Here is a 21,333-nt window from a genome sequence, read left to right on the forward strand (position 1 = left end):
GTAAGATAGGGCCTCACCCGGAATTTGGTCAGAAATTGGCCACACATAGGGCAGCAGTTGTACTTTTTATTCTCAGTGGCTATATTCCTAGCTAAAAGTTAGGCTTTTGTTACTGGGGGGGAAAAGTGAAGAGCTGATATTAGGGAATTGCCAGCTGTCTCTGTATAGAATCCCATCTTTATTATCTCAAGCAGTAGTTTTTAAAAACTTACTTGGCTCTGTAATTTTTTATTTACAAATGTGAAAACATTTGCCTTGATAACATTACCAGATTTGTTGAAATTATGACCAAAATTAGAACTGGACTTTTTTGAATCTGTTAATGTTCCTCTCGTCTTTATGAGAAATAAAACCGATGTGAACTTTTTGCCAGGTTGTTAACCCTTAGACCATGCCTGTTTGGGATCTTGCCTCTCTCATCAGCAAAAACATTTCTCCTTCATAAGGTTGTCTAACCAGTTATCAAGTGTTGCATATTTTTATGTTAATTAATTCAAGGTTTTGAAATAAAGCTTTCAGTAGAGTCAAAATGAAACAGCCCAAAGAATGGGCTCTTTGGGGCTGGATTGGTGGTCAAATGAGAGGTTCTATATCCAGTACAGGCTTTTCAAGGTCAGATCTGGTTATAGGCACGACAGACTAGAAATAAGACTCCTGGAAGTTATGACATTAGGTCCCAGGAACGTGTTGTGGGGCAGAGCTGTGTGAAAGCCGTCTCTAGGTCACTGGAAGAAACAGTTTTTACTTTACTTGGTTTGAGACTCTTTGTTCCTCATTGCCACCAAATAGATGAGTTTGCTTATGAAGATAGTCCTGAGAATTTCTTTGAGATGATCACTTGCTAGTTTATGACTTGATTGGTCATGACAATGTCTTTGGATGTCCCTTGACACTTCGAATATTTCACAGTGTGTTTTTGCTGCCTTCACTTCATTTAGCACTTTGCCGTTTGCTTCTCCAGTAACACTGGGATAAAATGATCCTTGAATGTACGAGTGCATGTTGCTCATGTCTACATTTCAGAGTCCCTTTCTTCATCTTAACAAGTCTTGGTGAAGTAAATAACATAGAAAAGCCCATAAAGAGCTCATAGCTAAAAGCTTTAGTTAGAGTTCCTTTTTTTGATATATTTTATATGACTCAGCATAGGAATTATGATGCATGAAAACAGTAAAATATGGTGATTTAAAGAATTAAACAGTTTTCATTGAAGTGTTTACTTGTTATAGGTCTTGGTACTGCTAATTCTTACGTGGAAGATAGGAAGTGGACCTGTCACTTGTTTATGCCTGCTACCTGTTAGGCATTCATGTAATCTTCACTGCATTTCTTTGGGGAAGGTATCATAAGCCCCATTTTACAGATGAGAAAACTGTGGGTCCTGAAGATTAAGTTGCTTGGTTATAGGTGACTGCTGCTGGATACTTGAGGACATAGGTGGGAAGTTTCTTTAGGTCCTGTGGTATGACTTGAAGAAAGTTATGGATACAGAGGTAGAGGAAGGACATTCTCAATTAACAGAGAGCACCCTGACAAAAAAGAGCAGAGGTTAGAAATTACAAAACTATTGATGATTTTGAAGATAAATGTAAATTATTTTAATATAACTAAAAGGGACTTTTATAATTAGATAAATACATCTTTATATATTCTGTTGTACACTGCAGATCTTAGAGAGTGTTAATGATTTTAAATGCTCCTCTGAAAGACATCAAAGTCTTCTTTTTGGAGTCCTCATTTTCTCCAGTTAGAATTGTGTTCTTTGCTATGTATATTATACATAGCACAATGTATCAAAATTCATATACTACATAATACTTTTTGGAAGGTAGTGACTTTATTTGCACGTTTTAGGTAGGTTGGATTCTTTGCAAATGAACCTTTAAAAATGTATTATTTATTTATATAGAGAAAACGCCATAAGATTTTTATGCAGGAGCTAGAGGGAATTGGTGGAAGTGGTTGTTTTGGGGGCTTTGCCTTGCCAAAGTGGCTGTGGATTGAAAAGTTAAAAGACCATTCCTTTTAAGTCTCCTGTAGGGTCTGAACACTAGCAGCATCTGACCCAAAGTAGAAGCTAAAAGAAAATTTGCCACAATTAAGTTTTTGGAATTTTTTCTTTTTTTTTTTCTTTTTTAGAGACATTAGAAGAAATGGACAGTGAGTTGCTCAAGTGTGAATTCTGTGGAAAGATGGGGTATGCTAATGAATTTCTTCGGTCAAAACGATTCTGCACTATGTCCTGTGCCAAAAGGTATTTCTGTTCTCAAGTTTCCTAAAGCACAAGCCAAAAACGGCTGTAACAAAACTAAAAAACTTGCAGAGTTTACCATTAGTCAAAACTAGGTACTGTAGAAGAATAATATCAAGTAGACATTATCTGGAGCTACTTTACTATTCAGTTGTTAAATTTTACTTGGTGAACACGGTATTCATAACACATATAGCATAATCTAATGACACATAGAGAGCATAATCGAATACTGAAGTAGCAATCTCCAGGTGGTAAGAATATGGTTAGGAGAATCCCTCCTGTGAATACACTGCTCGTCCTTTGTTTTAACAATATTGAAATACCTGGATTCACTTGGTTATATTTTAAAATGTTTCATTTCTTTTAACCATATCCTGTTTATTTTAGGGTTTTAAGTGGGACATCTGTAGCATAAATTCTCCACATTGTTATATTACTTGATAACAAAAATGCCTGTCTTTTCTAAGTGTTTTTTCAGTAATATTATAGGTAAATAGTACTACTGTCAAAAGCCTTTTTAGTATCTTCATTGATGTAGTCACAAATTGAGTTTAAAGAAAGCCTCTCTAATTCGGTTAATAAATCCTAATACAGTTATTTCCCACTGAAGGTAAAGTGTGTGCACGGTTTATTTTGAACTTTGTTCTGTATTCCAAAAGTTATTTTCTCAAAGAATTTAAGATCTTAAAGATAAATCTAGGGAATTTATTGCTCCCTAAATAAATACATTATTTAGTATGGTGCGCTTAAAATATATTTAGTAAAACTTAAGTTAAATAAGCAGAAGTATTTTCTTCTGAAAATGGGTTAATGGTTTTTCATTTGTCAGTCTGTTATTCAGATATTCTTTCATGTTATTTTGATAGTCCTAATCAAATTGTGTAACTCGTATTTTGTTTGCATATACCACAAGAAAGAATAGTGGCTCTCTGATTCAGAGGGATTAAAAACTGAGGGAGGAGGATTCCTTTCAGAATATTTTAAACTTCTTAACTACTCAGAAATATTTCAGGACAGTTAACACACTACCATCACTCTTCTCCCAGAGATGATTGTTGAGTTGCCAGGTTAGTATACCTTTAGGTGAAGCTCTTTAGAGGCTTAGAAGTCCTAAGGTAGGAAAATACAGAGCAGAGTAAGGAGGAGAGGATAAGCTAGGTCAGGTAAGAAATGCTGTTTACATGTATGCCTAGCTACCTTTTTTCGATATCTCAGTATTTAGGGACTAAATAGCAAAAGTCTCTCCTCTCTCTAGTCAGTTGGGAAAGAAGTTTGTTAGTTGATGTAAATGGAAATCAGAAACCTTTAGAGCTGAGCCCCCAGATGAGTATACTGAACACAGGAGGAGCTTGTTTAATTGTTTAAGGGTAAAATGAAGTGACCATCAGGACACTCTTTTCTTTTTTATATTTTTAGGGGAAAAATAGCCTATTTACTCTCATAGTACTTCTTACTTCCTCCTCATTGATATTTTCATAAACATAAGTGAGGGAATTTTCTTTTAGTAAAACAGTTTTCAATAGCAAAGTTAACTGGGATTTATTCTTGTCATTTGCCTGAAAAATCATCTTAGACCAAAAGAGTTTCAAGAAGAACTTTGAAAATAAGAAATTACAACAGCAATTTTATGTGTAATAAAAGAGGAATTATGTGCATTTTTTTAGCCTTTTTATAACATTTTAGAAATTTGTTTATTAGATGATCTGTTTTCACTCTTTCTAGGGAAGGAGTCAGCGGACTATACCCAGGCTGAGTCCTTTCTGTAGCCTATTTTTGTATGGCCCCTGAACTAAGGATAGTATTTAAATTTTTAGGTGGTTGAAAAAGAATCAGAAGAATATTTTGTGACACATGAAAATTATATAAAATTCAGTTTGTCACTGTATATAATGTATTGCTCAGTCATGTCCGACCGTTTGTGACTGCGTGGACTGTAGCCCACCAGGCTCCTCTACCATGGGACTTCCAGGCAAGAATATTGGAGTGGGTAGCCATTCCTTTCTCCAGGTGATCTTCCCCACCCAGAGATTTAACCCGGTTCTCCTGTGTTGCAGACAGATTATTTACCATCTGAGCTACCAGGAAGGCCCCAAGTGTCACTGAGTAAAGTTTTATTGAAACACATCTATTCTCATTCATTACTGTCTGTGGCTGCTTTTATGTTACAATCACAGAGTTGAATAGTTGTGGCAGAACCTTTGTGTGGCCTAAAAAATCTAAAACATTTAATATCTGGCCCTTTATAGAAAAAGTTGCCCAGCCCCTGTTTAGGGCATTGGAACCCAATAAATGGCAAAAGATTGTTTTGTTTTGTTTTTTGGCCACACTGCGTAATGTGCAGGATCTTAGTTCCCTAACCAGAGATTGAACCTGCACCCTTTGCAGTGAAATGTGGATTTTTAACCATCGGGCCTCCAGGAAAGTCCCATCACAGGACTCCTTTAAACTGTCATCATGCCTTAGAAAGTGAAAGTGTTAGTTGCTTGGCCATGTCTGACTCATTGCAACCCTATGGACTATAGCCTGCCCGGATCCTCTGTCCGTGGAATTCTCCAGGCAAGAATACTGGAGTGAGTTGCCATTCCCTTCTCCAAGGGAAGCTTCCCAACCCAGGGATTGAACCCATGTCTCCTGGATTGCAGGCAGACTCTACCATCTGAGCCACCAGGGCCTTATAAAGATCAATGTTAAAAAAGTCACAAGAGTGCTCACTTTGACAATACATATGCTAAAATTAGAATGCTATAGAGAAGATTAGCATGGTCCCTGCATAAGATGATATGCAAATTAATAAAATGTTCCACGTTTTAAAATATGTATATATTAAAATATACACTTAAAAATATTAGTCTGTTTTGATAAAAATAATCTTCCAGCCAGTTTTTTAAATAAATAAATTTATTGTGCTAGGTCCTCATGGTTGCATGAGGGCTTTAGTTTGGAGAGCAGGGGCTGCTCTGGTTCCGGCGTGTGAGGCTCTCATTGTGGTGGCTTCTCTTGTTGCGGAGCACAGGCTCATATGGATGTGGACTTCAGCAGTTGTGGTGCACACTTAGCTGCTCTGCAGCACGTGGAGTCTTTCCGGGCATGTGGACTCTTCCCAGGCGGGGGATCAACCTGTGTCCCCTGCATTGACAGGCAGATTCCCAACTAGTCCACCAGAGAGGTCCTTTTCCAGCCAGTTAAAGAATTAAATATATCTGAATTGCCTGAATTCCTAAGAACCATGACTTTCTTGTATAACTTTGATAACTCAACTTTACCTTTCTGTCTTTTAGTTATATTTGAAAAATATTTTACTAGCCATTTGAGATTTCCTCTTCTCTACTATATTAATCTCTTTTTAAAAAATCTCTTCAGGAATGGTTACCCAAGAAAATAACTATTTGAATGATCATCTAAATAGTTAACTAATAATTTCTTCTTCTCCTGGAGCCTTGAATTATTTTGCAACTGCAAAAATGAGTTATTGTTTGTATTTTGCAGAAAGTTTCCCACTATCATGCTGTTATTAGGAGATATCAGTACCTTGTTACAGGTGTCCAGTATTATATTGAGAGCTATATTATATATAATGAGGCCATTTTTTTTTTTTTCACTATTAGCATAAGTACATTTATTGAACACTGTGGTTTACTTTCTGAGGTATTATAATCCATAATGAAACAAATGGCATTTACTGATTCACAACTGCACTTTAATTAAGGTCATAATTACTAAGTGGAGCATCCCATACATCATTTAATATTTTTTTCTTACTTGAATTTCTTAGGTACAATGTTAGCTGTTCTAAAAAATTTGCACTTAGTCGTTGGAATCGTAAGCCTGATAATCAAAGTCTTGGGCATCGTGGCCGTCGTCCAAGTGGCCCTGATGGGGCAGCAAGAGAACATATCCTTAGGCAGGTCTGTAGAAACCTTGATTCAATGTACAATACCCTTTTCAGAAATACAAGGAAAGTGCAATGCTGTATTTTACTTGTACTACATTTTCCAGCTTCCAATTACTTATCCATCTGCAGAAGAAGACTTGGCTTCTCATGAAGATGCTGTGCCATCTGCTATGACAACACGCCTGCGCAGGCAGAGTGAGCGGGAAAGAGAGCGTGAGCTTCGGGATGTGAGGATGAGGAAGATGCCTGAAAACAGTGGCCTGCTGCCAGTGGCACAAACAGAGCCATCTATATGGACAGTTGATGACGTCTGGGCCTTCATCCACTCTTTGCCCGGTATGTGATTGACCACTTTGACCTTGATTTTTGCCTTGTGCACACACCCAGGAATGACATTAGATCCATCCACACCTGTTGCACAAAAGGGCTAGAGAAGTTCTGTGTATATATATACTCATTAAATGGCATTTGCTATTGAAATGTGATCTGTTTCCTCTTGCTTATTCCCTCAGCACAACTGGGTATTTTCTCATACCCCCCAAGTCGATAAAAACTGACTAGTCCTGCTTCTGCTGTGACACCTCAGCCGGTGAAGATATTAAAGGTGCTCTCTTCTCTTCAGTCTGATTTCTCTCGAGAGGTCAGTAGAGAGATTGAGTCAGACACTTCTTCCCTTCTGCTCTTCCAGTTTTCTAGTCTATCGATATTTCCTCCTTATTTCCTAATTTAACCTTTTTTAAATGAAATAACACCAACATTTTTTTTTTACATTTTTGAAAGCTAATCAAGACCTTTTAGAGTGTGATAAAATTTTGGTTTCTTTAAAAAAACAAAAAACCCCAAAAATGTTGTTTCTTTTAAAGGAGGCTGCATTCTTTGATTCTTTGCAAAAAGTTTAAGACATCAAGAACACTTCTGAAATTAAGTAGACAACTGAAATTCAGTTACGATATTCTATTCCAATATTGAGGGTTACTTTCTTATTTATATTTCCTGCTCTCTCATTTGGTATTCTTTCCATCAGCTTAAGTCATTAGGTTCTTTTATCTTTACTAGACAATAATCTTTTATATCCACTTTCTCTACTGGGCTGGGTACTGAAGACCACCTTTGCCAATGATTGACCCACACTGCCTCTATATGTTGAGACAGTATGTATTTTTTTAATCAACAAATCTTTTATCATTCACTTTAACTTTATGAATATAGAGAGTAAGATTTTTAAAAACCTTTGTTCCATTTTGGGTTTTTGGTGAATCATACCATTTCTCTTGAAATAAGCTTTCCAGAAAAATACATCCCCTTTGAACTTGTCCACAGACTTACTAAAACTAATCCACCTATAATTGGTAATCAATCTTTCTATGAAGGTGACCACTGTCTCAGAAGCAGACATAGCTAAAATGTTGAGTGAAGAAAATATATTCAGAAGTATTCTTTTTTTTTTTTTTTTTTTAAATCTGTTAGCCATTTTACCTTACACAGATGGTTCCTGACTTGTGATGGATAGACTTAATGAACTTCCGATTTTATGATGGTACAAAAGTGATATATGTAAAGTAGAAAGCATGCTTCAGATTTTGGATTTTGATCTTTTGCTGGTGATACAAAGCATGATACTCTCCACAAATTGGGCAGGACAGCTCCGTCAGCCGTGCTATCATGAGGGTAAATAGCTGACACAGCCATGCTTGACTCAAGCACTCATTCTGTTTTTTACTTTCAGTACAATATTCAACAAATTACATGAGATATTCAACACTTTATTATAAAATAGGCTTTATATGTTAGGTAACTTTGCCCTACTTACAGTAGGCTGTTCTTAATGTTCTGAGGATGGTTAAAGTAGGCTAAGCTAGGCTATGATGTTTGGAAGTTTAGGTGTATTTAATGCATTTTTGACTTGATGTTTTCAACTTTCAATGGTTTTATCAGGATGTCAAGTTTGAGGGAGATAAATATACAGAACTCTGGAGTTTTATTAAATTATTTTTTAATGGCTTATTTTAGAAATGTGAAATAAGCTTTTTTTTTCTACTAAACAAGATATGGTCACTTTTAAAGAAAGATGAAATTGTTTAAAGAAGGGATACATTTTTCATGGGAAGATTTTTAAGCATGCACCTAGGAAAACTTAGGTGTGATTCAAGTGCTGACCATGTGGGTTTAGAATCTGCTTTAAAAAACTGATGTATTAGAGAATGGTGAGTCTTCACAGGGTGTGGCTTTAATATTTAATGAAATAAATTTTAAGTTTTATACCAGTCTAGGTATCTTTAGAATTAACATTGGAACTGTCATCTTTAGACAGTCTCAGTCTTCCAAATGGGATATATGAGCTGTTAGCCTGATTTCTCATTTGGAGGGGGAAATATTTCCTTTGGGGAGGAGGAAAGTAGTTGGCCAAACAGATAACAAATAACAGCTGCTGCTGATTGTTCTATCATTTCATATGCTTTTTTTAGGGCTAGTTTTCTAATTTTCCCCAGCATCTGTTTGCCACAAGGCTACTCTTGGCTGCTTTATTAGGACGAAGGCTAACTTTTTTGTTTTGTTCTTCCTTCATTGAACGGAAAAAAATTATTTCTTATATCTTGAGATGCTTGCCTTACTGAGTTCAAGACAATTTTGTTGCCAGCCTTTTAGAGAAAATTACATATAAGGCAGAATCCAGACTGTTTTATAATTTAGAATTTCTTGGTATTAAGAGTGTGCTGAATATAACTACTTTTTTACTGATTAAATGGGAGTATTTCTAAACTGTTTTGATAGGCTGAGTAACAAGCTTATTTGTGTGATGCGTTACATCTTCTTTCTCAAAGTTTTTCTCTGAATAATGCCTGTGGCTTAAGGTAAATCTCAGCCAGAAAAGGCCGTTACTGTCATTTCTCTATGTTCATCTGGCCTTTGTAAATCCTTTTGAGCCTCTTTAAGCTCATACAGGGCTGTATTTTATTTTTTACCCTGAGCTCTTCTCATGGAATGAATAAACTTGTAAATTTTGTAATCTCTTGCATTTTTGTTTCTTTCCAGTTGAGGCTAGGTTTCCCTCTTTCATCAGGGCACCTGTATTTATTCCTAGAGTTTTCTCTTCTTGTTGTATGTCATCTTATGAACCATCTTGGTGGGACCATATTAGAGCTGGTATGCAGACAAGTCTCAGAGCTGTTACCAGAGTAAAATTCTCTCTTCTTCTAAATGTTTGTACATTCAAAAGTTCTCTATAGGAAAGGTTCTTTGTACTCTCCATTTACTGCATTTATCTTCTTTAACTCTTCCTTCATACAGTGAACTGCGTTTTGCAAAGATCACTTTAGTCTGTATTTGTTGGTCTGTGAATCTGCAGTAGGTTTAGTTTCTATGTAGGTGTAAAAAGTAGGTATTGTTTAAAAACATGACTGTTTACTATAGTTTCATAATATTGATATTGGGGCTTATTTGTTCTGTAGTGTTGAGTGCAGGTGGTAGCCTTTCATCATCCTTACCGAGGGTAATTTTTGTGTGGGGTTGTTTTTGTTTTAGGGTTAGCTGGAAATGTGACTGGGCACTTGTGAGGTTCCTTTGGGACCCATGTCTGTGCAGAGGTCCATCCCATCATGGTCTGCTTCTGGTGATGTGAAGCCAGCTGAGCTGACTGCAGTCGGGATATGTTCTGTAATGTCCCTGGAGCACCAGCTGTTCTGCAGATGTAGATTCTAAATATGTCAGAAATTCATAGAATTTTAGCTCAGTATACCTTGGGCATCTAGATTTTAAAAAGAAATCATCTTTCTCTAGTTTTAGGAAGCATATTTGCCTCTGCCTCCCCATTTTAAAATCACTTTATTTTTTCATGTCTATACTAATGTATAAACACCCTTTTTTTGTGGTTGGCTTAAGAAAGTTGTGATCTAAAATTCTGAAGATCATTCCTGTTTTGATCATGCTGTTTCCCCACATTTTGTTCTTTATTATTTTGCTAACACATATTTTGTCTACCTACAAGAAGACATTTGAAGGGGAATCTGATAATACTGAGGAACAAGAACATACTATGAATTTCTTCATGGAGAACTCCTTGTTTCTATTCCCAAATGTAGCTCTTACGGTCCTCATTACTTCTCACTGCTTCTCTTTTCTGAATCTAAGTAAGTCCTACCCTGTCTTTCTCTTCTTTTCTTTCCTGTGTTCTTGTAAGTAAGACTGAAGAGAGAAGAACATTAGTTCTTTCATAAAAAGAAGGATGAAGTCACAACTAGATGCAAGATTAGTCAGTTTTGTCTGCTCAGTTTTGAGAGCTACCTCTGGGAAAAGAAAAGGGGCTTTTCTATGGTGAGTAATCTCATTTTAACTATTTAGTTTCTTTTATATGGTAAATAGCCAAAACCATAAAAATTCTGTGGAGGGTACTTTTGAAATAACAATTTTTAAAAATCTGAGAAATTATTAAAATAGAGGAATTGAAAAGCTGACTGCCACATAGGAGACAGGCAGGTTACAATCAGCAGAGAAGTTGGGAAAGAGATAAGCAAGAGAGAAGCTGGCCACACAGCTGAATACAGGGGAAAAAAATTCTGCATTACTCTTACAGATGGCTCGATTCTGTTTTTGTTCATTATTCATTCAGTCCTTCACTTACCCCAAAATACATGTGTTTAGCACCTGCAATGTTTTATGTTTGGTACTGGGGTTATAGGGATTACATTATTATCCTACATAAACAAGATGATACATTTGCAGTAGAAAGAATGACTCCAACCAAGTTATATCCAAAGCGGTAGTGTAACCAGTGTCGTTGTACATTATCTTTTTCTTTGTGTTTTCCCTTACAATGCTGATTTGAAGAAAAGAGACTTTAAGCTCTTACTTTTTTAGTTCTTAAATTCACTTTCATAATTTTGTCTTTTATAAGGAAGGTTCCACGTTTTTGTATTCTCTCCTCTCATGGGTCCTTAATTCATTACTTTCCCTGCTGGTTTCTTTACCCTTAGTGGGGAAGTTCATTAGCTGTGCAAAATGTGGTGGATAATAACAACATTCGAGGGTCAAGTAGTGTTCGCACTGTTACTTGTTCTAAAGCACCCAGTTTATGCTGAAAGGTAAAATATTGGTTATTCGTCAAGAGATTAGCCCAGCAAGCTCAAAATTTCATTAAGAATTTGTTTTCTTATCAGAAGTGGAGATGAGTCCAATGATGTTAAGATTTGAAGTTGAAATTACAAGTTGAGTATTGTAATACATTTCAACAGTAGATTGATACTATAATTTTGATGGATTGGTTCTATGCTGAGTGAATAATAAAAACGTTTCAGATGTGCCTGGCAGTCAAAGGTTGTAAATCAGAATAAAACTACCAATGAAAATGAAAGTGGTACTTGAGATAACGTTTCTAAATTAAGTGGCAGAACAGTATGCTTTATTCTTTTGTACCTGTATGTGAAGGATATCTGAGACAAAACGTTATATGGTGTTATAAGTAGTTAACCCAGGCTTGTATGTGTGCGTGCCTTCAGGTGACAGCTTGTCCTTTTATGAAGGTGTGTTATGTCTGGACTGAACGAGCTGTGCATTTAACCTCTTACTAATTATTTCTGCAGTATTATTTTTAAGACAAGAATTCCAAGTAAATTGCTTTACCTAGATTTTGAATTCTTAATTTTTTTTAGAATGCCAAGAAGTACTGCCTTCTTCCAGAGTGAGCCCACGACTGCCATCAGTAGATTTCATTTGTTTCTCAGCCTGTGTTAAGTCACCCAGAGTGACTTAACTGTGACTGTTAGCAGTGATATCTGATTGTTGTGTATTATTTCTAACATCCTTCCTCTGATGAAATTCTAGGCTGCCAGGATATCGCAGATGAGTTCAGAGCACAGGAGATTGATGGACAGGCTCTTCTCTTGCTCAAAGAAGACCATCTCATGAGTGCAATGAATATCAAGCTAGGCCCAGCCCTAAAGATCTGTGCACGCATCAACTCTCTGAAGGAATCTTAACAGGATCATGAGGCTTTGAGATAACAGCAATTGTATTCTTAAACAAACTTGTAAGGGTAAAGGCTCAAGTTGGCCTAAAATATTATCACTTACTGTGGTGGATAGCCAAGCACATTGGGATCTCTGCATCAAAGGCTGACATTTGTACAGATACAATAGTTCATTATACATTTTCATAATTAGCTAACATGGGTGAATTAATTTTACAGGTTACACACAACACTGAAAGACTTGTTACAGAGGGTCATGATATTTTTCAAAGTGTTTTACTAGATAATTTTTTAAAGGTGATGTTTATCATTAATATAAAAATCCTTTTGAAAGTAATTTAATAATTTACATTTCTCCTCTTTTGATTTGGTTTTCTTATATACATTTTTCTACCCTATAAGTTTTCTATAGGTTGTCATGAGAGATATAATTTAGGAGTAATTAAGGAATAATTTTGGAGTCCAGTGACTGGAATTGTATGCAATGAGATATCAGTGTATGTTTAAAAACAAAAAGGTCTGTTAAACAGTCGCTTTATCTATAAAAAGAATTGCATTCTAGCATGAATAATACTGATCTGGAAGTTAGATTTGGTTTCTCTTCCAAACTTGACCAAATATTTGGTGTGACTGAGGAAGTCTGTTTTCCTCTTAGTTTTTGTTCATTTAGAGCAGTGGTTCTAAATGGAGGTCAGTTTTGTTCCCCAGGGGACATCTGACAATGTCAAGGGACATTTTGGTTGTCATAGCCTAGGGGTTGGGGGGGGAGGGTTGCTATTCGTATCTGGCGTGTGGAGGACAGGGATGTCACTAAATATCCTACAGATGCACAGGACAGCCCTCTACAGCAGAGTCATTGGTCCAAAATGTCAGTAGTGCCAGGGTTGAGAAACCGTAATGAAGGAGTGATTAATGTTGGTCTTTTTCACCCAGAGGGATATTTTGGGGGGAAAAAAAAGATGGGATGTAATAAGGAATACATTGTATAATGGAAATATTTCAGATAGCATTAATATTCTGCTGGAATATTGTTCCCAGCTTTATGCATTCTAGAAAAAGGGGGGGGAATCCATTAAGTTGGCATATAAAATGAGGACTAGCATACCAATAATTTGACTCTCAGAATTGATTCATAATAATCATCTTTCATATCTCTCTGCACTGATGAAGGCATAATATGATTATGCCTTAAGAACCAGGGCTCGGCCTTTGCTGGCAGGGCGCTAGTTTGTGGTGGCTGTGTGGTTGGTCTTCGGATTTTTCTAGTGTTGAACAAGGTGGATCTAGCTAGAATGCACATTCCTTTTTCCTTGACTAAATCCTTGTATGCTTCCTGCAAAGCACTCTTGGATAAATTGAGTCTAATTTTGTATGTACATGTTTTAGGGAAAAAATCTTTAAAGCAAAACTTTTCATTGAACAATTAGTGTTGCGTCAGTTATGGCACTAAAAGTTGTTGTGGGAGCCCTGTAAGCTATATATAGTCCTGGACATCAAAAACATTTGACTCTCTTATTATCTTCTCTTTACCATATAATGGAAATGTTTTAGTAATTGAAGGAACATACACAGATATTTGGCAGAAGTTCAGTAAGTGAGGAAGAGTCCTTGGGTTTCAGTCATTGTCACTGATCTTTTCAGAAAGATTGTGTTACGCTATTAGAAGACTAAAGATGTCATTAAAGACATCAGAGATATTTATCTTTTGGCTTTGTGTACATTAGAGAATGTTGATTATTTTTATACAAAAATACAGCGGGTAATTTTTTTAACCTTTAGATGCCTCTTGTTTGAATGTATGCTTTGTGGGATTCTTTTGTGTAGTAATGTTTTTTTAAAAAAAAAAGATGTTTACTGATAGTTATGTGTAGGATTAGAATATGTAATATAGAATAAGGCTCATGTTCCAGACCTACAATAGCTTGTAATGTATGTCACATATTTCTTTTATATCACATTTTTAATTACTGGATTAAAGTTTCAAGGAAAGGTAGGTACTCTACAGTCAGTTTTCATCTATTAGCAGTTAATCTTTATGACAAGAGTTGTCATATGGTTTGACTTTTCCCCTCAGCTTGCAATTTCAGGACACAAGTAAAGGCTTAAGCGTTAGTAGGAGCCAGTCCACTGTATGAGGGCTGAAGGGCACAAAGGAAACTCTCTCTTGGAAGTAAAACTTTGTCATAGACGATCCATAGACAGTTCACACAAAATTGATTCTTTGGGGATAGACGCCTCTAGCAGTAACGATCACCTCCCATGACTATATTATCGGTATATAACCTGCATTACAGGTTCTCCTGTTCACTTGCTCTGCTGATCCCAGTCATCATGTGCCTACCCAGAGCCCCTGTGCCTCACACCATGCTAGGTGTCCAAGAACACTTACGAGGGGGGCTTCCATTGGAGAGCACCTTATAATCCTAAATCTTACAATAATGTTAAAAACAATCCAGATCTTCTGTTGTCCCCACTCAAAACATACTTAAAAAATACACTTGCTTTTTTTCCAATTTATTTTAGAAATGGCTCATTGGCTTTTAAGTAGTAGCTTTACCATTGACACAGCTGTTTCTTTCTGGATGATTTAATCATGTGAATTCTAAAATTTCAGTTATATATTTAATGGATATAGATGATAACACTGGATGCCCACCTCCCTCCTGAGCTCTAAGCACAGTTTTAGTATGAAATAGGTGGGGTGAGTGCTGTTATTCTCATTTTCCTTCGTAGTACTACCTGTTTCAGGATTTTGATTAAGAGGGAATGATAAGCAGAAAGGGGACATGGGAAGTTCTTCTTACTTTTGCTACCTACGTTTGCATTTTCTGAAGGAAATCCCAAGTCTGAAATTTTACTTGCGTTAAGCCATGTGTGCTTAAGAAAGTAAACAGCTGGTTTGTAAAAATTGTTTCTTACACGATGCGTGTTTTCCTCAAGCCTTATGTGGGCATGTGTCTTACACAGCGGTGCAGCCTTGATAAGATCAGTATGAAAGTGCTGTCCCACATCCTGTCAATTTCTAAGGGGCTGGTTATTTTCCCATGATGGTACTTTTAATTTGCTGGGGCATTCTCTAAACAGACCCTTCTAAAGTCTCAGTTTAAGGGCTGTCCCCTCTGAACAGAGAATGTGGAGTAGGCGGAAAGCATGTCAGTGATGGGGCTTGAGGACAGGAGAAGCAGACAGGAGACCTGCCACGTTTAGTTTATCCACCTTAACACTGCACACATCTCTGTACTTTTGAAGTTAATACTCATTTTACCTAGTTTTAAATAGATTTAAACAGAAAAAAATTTTTTTAGGTAGCCCACTTAAATTTTTGACATAGCTAATTTCCCCATATGCAGTGTGATGTTATAGTCAGAAGTGGATTCAGATACCAGTCTTGGATTGAAATCTGTCCTAGTGCCTCATGTCACCTGACTTGTTCAGCTAAATATTGTGAAGACCCACTGTTTGCATTTGCAAGGTTTTGGTGCCGCCATGGCATAAAGTGTGGTAGTGAGGCAGTGCAGAGATTGTGTGTGGTTTTAGGCTGTGTTTACATGTGTGTATGGAGAAGGCAGTGGCACCCCACTCCAGTACTCTTGCCTGGAAAATCCCATGGACGGAGGAGCCTGGAAGGCTGCAGTCCACGGGGTCGCCAAGAGTCGGACACGACTGAGCGACTTCACTTCACTACATGTGTGTAAAGAATTTTGGAAAGAAGAAACTCGTACAGATGCATGGGAAAGATGCTGTCTTCACAGCCGTATCACATGGGAGAAATCCCTGGCTGGACACACTGTTAGAACATTTCAAAAATGTATTTTCAACTAGAACAGCTTGGTTATATTTTGTGGTTTGAAGATCCTCCCCCTCATTGAATGGCAAGAACTCATGCTGCCTCTGAGCAATGGGCATTGAGGAACATTATTACCTAATAGGATGAAAGGGCCTCGTTCCCCCTTACCTCCTCAAGCCCAAAGGAGACTGATAACTTTCTTCTTTGCCTGAGAAGCCCTACAGACAACTCGGTGGTAGGGTTAATTTCGGGGAGGAACTAACTGGGGCAGGAATTTCAAATACCTAGCCCTCACTCATGTCTTGAGCAGCCTCTGAGCGGTGGAAGCTGGCCACTCTGCACAGTGTGCTCTCAGATGTTTCCTGCACACTACTACTGGGCCCTGGGGAAGGTCTTCTAGGGGAGATGACAGGGAAGTGGGGAAGAGACAAAAAGAAAGAAAAGCATTCCAGACCCAAGAGGATAATTCAGTTAACTGAGTGAGGTGGTATTGTATAGATATGGCCATTCGTAGTTCAAATAAATTGTAATGGTTGGGTTCCATTTACTGCAGTAAACAGGATACGGGGTGGTTTTTTTCCCTTAATGTCAAGATTTACCTGTAATCAAAGTCATTCTTTTACTGTCCTGGTCAAATGATCCTGCCCTTAGGAGCACATGAATAGTTCCAGTGATACATAAATCGGTGATTTTTGACTTCTGAGAAAGGTTAACAGCTGGTATAGTTGGGAAGAGTGTTTGTCAAGAACTCAAAGGTTTTATGAGTTATCAGAATTATATAGAGGAGAGAATATCCATGGATAGTATTTGGTTAGGGTGTGTCTTGGTCTAAGAATTGGATGACTAGAGCTGTAGGGTTCTGTTTTCTTAGTGTGGATTTCAGTAACTACAAGCCTACCTCTTTCTTTGATGCACAGCCGTGTGGTTCTTGAAAAAACTGTTTAATCTACTTTCATCAAAATTGGTATTTCTGAATCTATTTAGAGCATTTGATTTTTATCTAACAGTTGTGATTCAATTAAATAAGCACAAATGCAGTATTAGGGAAAGTAAATATGCAATCTTATTAAAATTTAATTTCAGCCTATAAGCTGTACACTTTAAAAAGATTCTTTGGGAAGATAATTCCTTTTTTGTTAGAAGTTCAAAAAATGTATCATATAGTTTTACTCATAGCACTAATATAAGCCATTTCTTCAGTAAAAAAATGTTGAAAATTATATTATCTTCTTTGGAAAATTCCTAAATTTTTAAGAAGTTTTAGAAGTTTTTACATATTATTTTTCAGAGCTTATTTAATCTATTTTAAAATAATACTATGATAGTTGTTTTTGAAAGTTGTAAAGCACTAGTACAAATCATCATCATCATCATCATCATATTCCCCAGCAAAACATGTGGTTTTCTGAGTTTGCATTCTAGTATACTTGCATGAAAAGGGAGACCTGCCCTCCTCCTCGGATCTGAAGCCCAGCTTCTCTAATAAAAGCTCTCCCATTCTACTCTGACACACACCTCTTAAAATGCCGTGTTCATGGAAGCTTTGGGAAATGCCTTCCATTTTTTTCCCCCTTTGAACAGCTTGTGAACATTTAGCTTTACTTATGAAAGGCGACTCTTTCAGCCTCCGACATTAGGGAAGAAGTACATTAAAACATTTTTCTCTACTGAAAAGTACAGTTGCTGTCAATGCTATTGGTGGCATCAGTATGAATCCATGAAAGAAAACCTGTGCCAGGGTTTGAAAATATTTTAAAAAGTAATGAATGAAATTTAATTTGGACAAAAGAAATCTATATAAATTTAAAACACTTACTATGCTAACATGGTACAGTTTTAAATATAAGACTAATAAAAGGAAGTCCTCTTAGACCACCTATTTAAATTGATGCCAGTAATCTTAAGGATGGATAGTAGTTGTCATTTATTGACTTAAAAGTTACACTTTAGGGACTATTATCAGTGTTAAATCCTTGATTTTTGTGGAGCTTTAATGGATGGAGGTGGAAAAGTTGGTGATTGTAAGAGTGATGAGGAATGGTAGTGAAATGAACATCAACCTATTTTAGAAAAGGAACTTTAGTCTTGCCTCAAGCAAACCAGATGTATTCATTGCTAAAATCTTTTCTAATATTTATGTTAAAACCATAATTTTAGATAATACTAAATAATTACTTCATTAGCAAATAATTGGACATAATCATTAAATGAACATGGTAAGTGAAGATAAAATACTGGCTGGGAGACTGGAGTTTTACTTATAGTTCTTAAATTAGCTGTGTGATATCTTAGGCCATTACTAAGCTTATAACCTTTTCCCTCTTCTGAATATTCAGTATGGAGCCTATACTACTCAAAAGGTTGATTTTGTTTAAATCATCTTTAAGCTGTATAAACTATGATTCCAGACCACATAGTGGGGTATTTTTTAAAAGTTGCTCCTACTTATTTCTCTCTTAATTTCTTTTTTTTAATGGTTTGTTTCACACTTAAGAGCTTTGACTAAAAGATAATTATTTATTATGATCCATTTCCTGGGACACCCACAGTCTTTGTTCTCCTTAGGATTAAGGTAGAAAATTCACACAGATGAGCTAATGAGATTTTTCTAAATGCTTGCTAAATCACTAAACACGTCTAAATACTGCCATTCACTTATCCATTCACTTAGCAAACCATTGGAACATCTACTATGTAGTGTGCAGTGTGTGGTTGGTATACCTGACTGAAGGAACCAGTAATAACAAAACCCTCTCTCGCCCTCGGTTTTGATTGTGGCATAAACAAACATGTAATTACTATTACTTAATGCAGTGAATATAAACCTGGAGCTGATTTATGCATTGGGTAAAGGATTAAGCTAGATGCATATCCAAGGGGTCTGACTGAATCATATCACAATTCCTATAACACATTTTGCATTCTAATCCATGTACCTGATTAGGTTATAAAATTAAAGGTACTTAATATTAGGATTTACATTTTGAAACTATTTTAACAGCCCATATTTCTCAATTATTTTGACACTTGAGTCTATTCCAGAGGTGTTGATATGCAGGGTGTGTGACAGAACAATTACAAGGAAAAGCTGGTGCTGGCTTACTATATACACTTTGTACTACGAAAGCTTTACTACGAAATACTTCACTAGTATTGACTGCAGTAACTTCTGAAAACTGAAAAATCTCAAAGGAGCTTGCTGAACAGGTTTAGTTTTTGTGTTTCTTTTTAAAGCAAGAAATACTACATAAAATTCTACAGTTATCACAAATATATACTTTTTAGAAAGCACACATCTTTTACATAGTAAAAGGGTTTCCTTTAACATGCAGAACCTGTAAACAATAAACAGTTCTGTGCTTGGAGCTTGAATTTACAAGTATTTGGGGAGCAAACATAGAATGGGAGGATTGATTTAATTGGGTAGAAATTTCCTTGCCACCAGAGGGTTCTGAGTTATGGTGTAATTTCCTGTTTGATACAACTTTTTATATATTTCTCCATAAAGATGCAAAATGAAAAAAGATTAAAAAAAACTTTTCTGTATCATAGTTACAGCTTTTTAAAGCAGGAAAATGTCCAAATTAGTGTTAAGAATAGAATCTGTAATAAAGTGTTTGTAAATAGGAACACTAACATCCAAGTAACCAGATAGTCTGGGTTTAAAAAATTTTTTCCATGGTACTGGTTAAAACTTTTAAAGTATTTTAGTTTACCTAGTTTTTCAAATATTTTTGCTGTTAAAATATTACATAAATATTTTTTGTATGTGTATTCTAAATTTTAAAAAACCAGTTTGAGTGTGCAAAGATGGTAATAATTTAATACATCTAATTTCCAAGACATTTAACTAGATTCTCAATCACCTCATTCAAAAGCATGTTTTTTTCCAGTGGAAAAAGAAGTCAAAGTAAGCTCTCAAAATTATCGTCAAAGTAAGGGGTGAGCTTGTGATGAAGGTTGGAGTTGTAGACAGCAGTGTGCAGAATGGAGGCTGACATGGGTGTTGGGCATTTCAAGCCTCTTTGTTGAATTAGTCCTTTTTGTCTTCTTGCTTGTTGAAAGCATGCTTTTTGCTGTTGATTTAACAAAGGCAGATTGTGATAAATTTTTTTTTAAAAACTTTATTTTTGATGCTTCAAGCACATATTAACTGATTTTTAAAATTCCTCCTTTTGGTTCCTCCCATTGTCCTAAAATAGGATTTCCATATTTTAAAACCTCAAACACTGATCCATGCAGAATGAACAAAAAGCATCAACAAGGGGAAATAAAACATTTTTTATCTTTATAAAAAACAAATGTTAAGATTATATATAGATGTATTCTTTATGTTGGATATTGTACTAGAGTCCTCCTCACAGGAAATAGTTCTAGAACTCTTAGCATTAGCGTTCCTAGATTGGTGTCTGTAGCTACCAGTTTTAAAATGTATAACCTGAAAATGAAGTTAATTTTGCATTATAAGAGCACACCATGATCTATGTAAAAAGCTTGTCCATTTGGTGTATTTTTTTAAAAGAGAGCACTTTCATATTAACCGTAGCATGTGTATGAATTTTAGATTTTCATATTTGTGTCTGTATTCAGTGAAGTAAAATTGAACATTCAGATGTTTGTTGATGGCAACATTAACTGTTAAATTAAAGCACCTTATACTCTGCTGCTTAAACTTGCTTGTAATTGCACCTTTGTTAACCTGCACATTTTCACATAGAATATTGTTGTAACATTGCTTCATGTGGGTCTGGATGGAAGGTTAGTGGGCCTACAGGATCATTTATTTATATTGTTTATATTACAATAATATATTGTAGACCAGTTGTAAGTTCATTTCTTTACAAATAAAAGCTTCTTCCATTTGGCTGTTCTATTGAATAATTTTTTTTTTTAAGCTTGTGAAGAATGGGGCATCTTATAAACCAACAGCTTAACAAGGGGCTAGAAACAGTATACATTTTCCAGATTTAAAATTTGTAGAGAGTTTTAAGTCTTTACTAATTAATTAGTAAAATAGTTTTAAATATCTCAGTCCCATGTATGGTCAGTTAGAAAGCCATACATTAAGAAGGAAAGGAACACAGAAGCAGCATATTTAGACATTGACAAATTAGATGGTGTCTTTGTAGTTTCCGATTACTCTGCCATTCCGATTGCTTCACTTCAGTAGTTCTCACGCAAGAACTTGCCCCCGAGGTAAGTATGGCAATTTCTGGAGACACTGATTGTGATGACTGGGGAAGGAGGTTCTACTGGCATCTGGTGGATGGAAGGCAGAGGTGCTCCGGAACATCCTATATAGTACATGGGGCAGCTCCCACAACAGAGGATTGTCCAACATCAACAATGCTACGGATAAATTCTACTTTCACACTGTGGTATATTGCCAATGTGACTATGGGTTGCCATGCAGATTCTATGACAGATCTAAGTTACAA

The 21,333-nt window shown here is 36.1% G+C and overlaps 1 protein-coding gene and 1 non-coding gene across 10 annotated transcripts in view; both read left to right on the plus strand.

Annotated features, from left to right (window-relative positions):
* Positions 1 to 20,768, plus strand: part of PHC3 (polyhomeotic homolog 3) — an 82,548-nt gene extending 61,780 nt beyond the window's left edge. For 7 of the 9 annotated variants that reach the window (XM_055569104.1, XM_055569100.1, XM_055569102.1 and 4 more), the window contains 4 exons: positions 2,140 to 2,254; positions 6,027 to 6,159; positions 6,251 to 6,482; positions 11,964 to 20,768. In XM_055569104.1, coding sequence (XP_055425079.1) covers positions 2,140 to 2,254; positions 6,027 to 6,159; positions 6,251 to 6,482; positions 11,964 to 12,118 — 635 coding nt within the window. In that variant the 3' untranslated portion in view covers positions 12,119 to 20,768. Of the gene's footprint in view, positions 1 to 2,139; positions 2,255 to 6,026; positions 6,160 to 6,250; positions 6,483 to 6,658; positions 6,787 to 11,963 lie in introns of those variants that run through there. The other 2 variants (XR_008710593.1, XM_055569105.1) reach the window with 2 other exon arrangements.
* LOC129645115 (U6 spliceosomal RNA) lies at positions 4,959 to 5,064 on the plus strand. The gene has a single exon (XR_008711209.1). It is a non-coding gene; the product is annotated as a U6 spliceosomal RNA (small nuclear RNA).
* Positions 20,769 to 21,333: the final 565 nt, after the last annotated feature.

Source organism: Bubalus kerabau, chromosome 2 (genome assembly GCF_029407905.1).
Source record: "Bubalus kerabau isolate K-KA32 ecotype Philippines breed swamp buffalo chromosome 2, PCC_UOA_SB_1v2, whole genome shotgun sequence".
Taxonomy (NCBI): domain Eukaryota; kingdom Metazoa; phylum Chordata; class Mammalia; order Artiodactyla; family Bovidae; genus Bubalus; species Bubalus kerabau.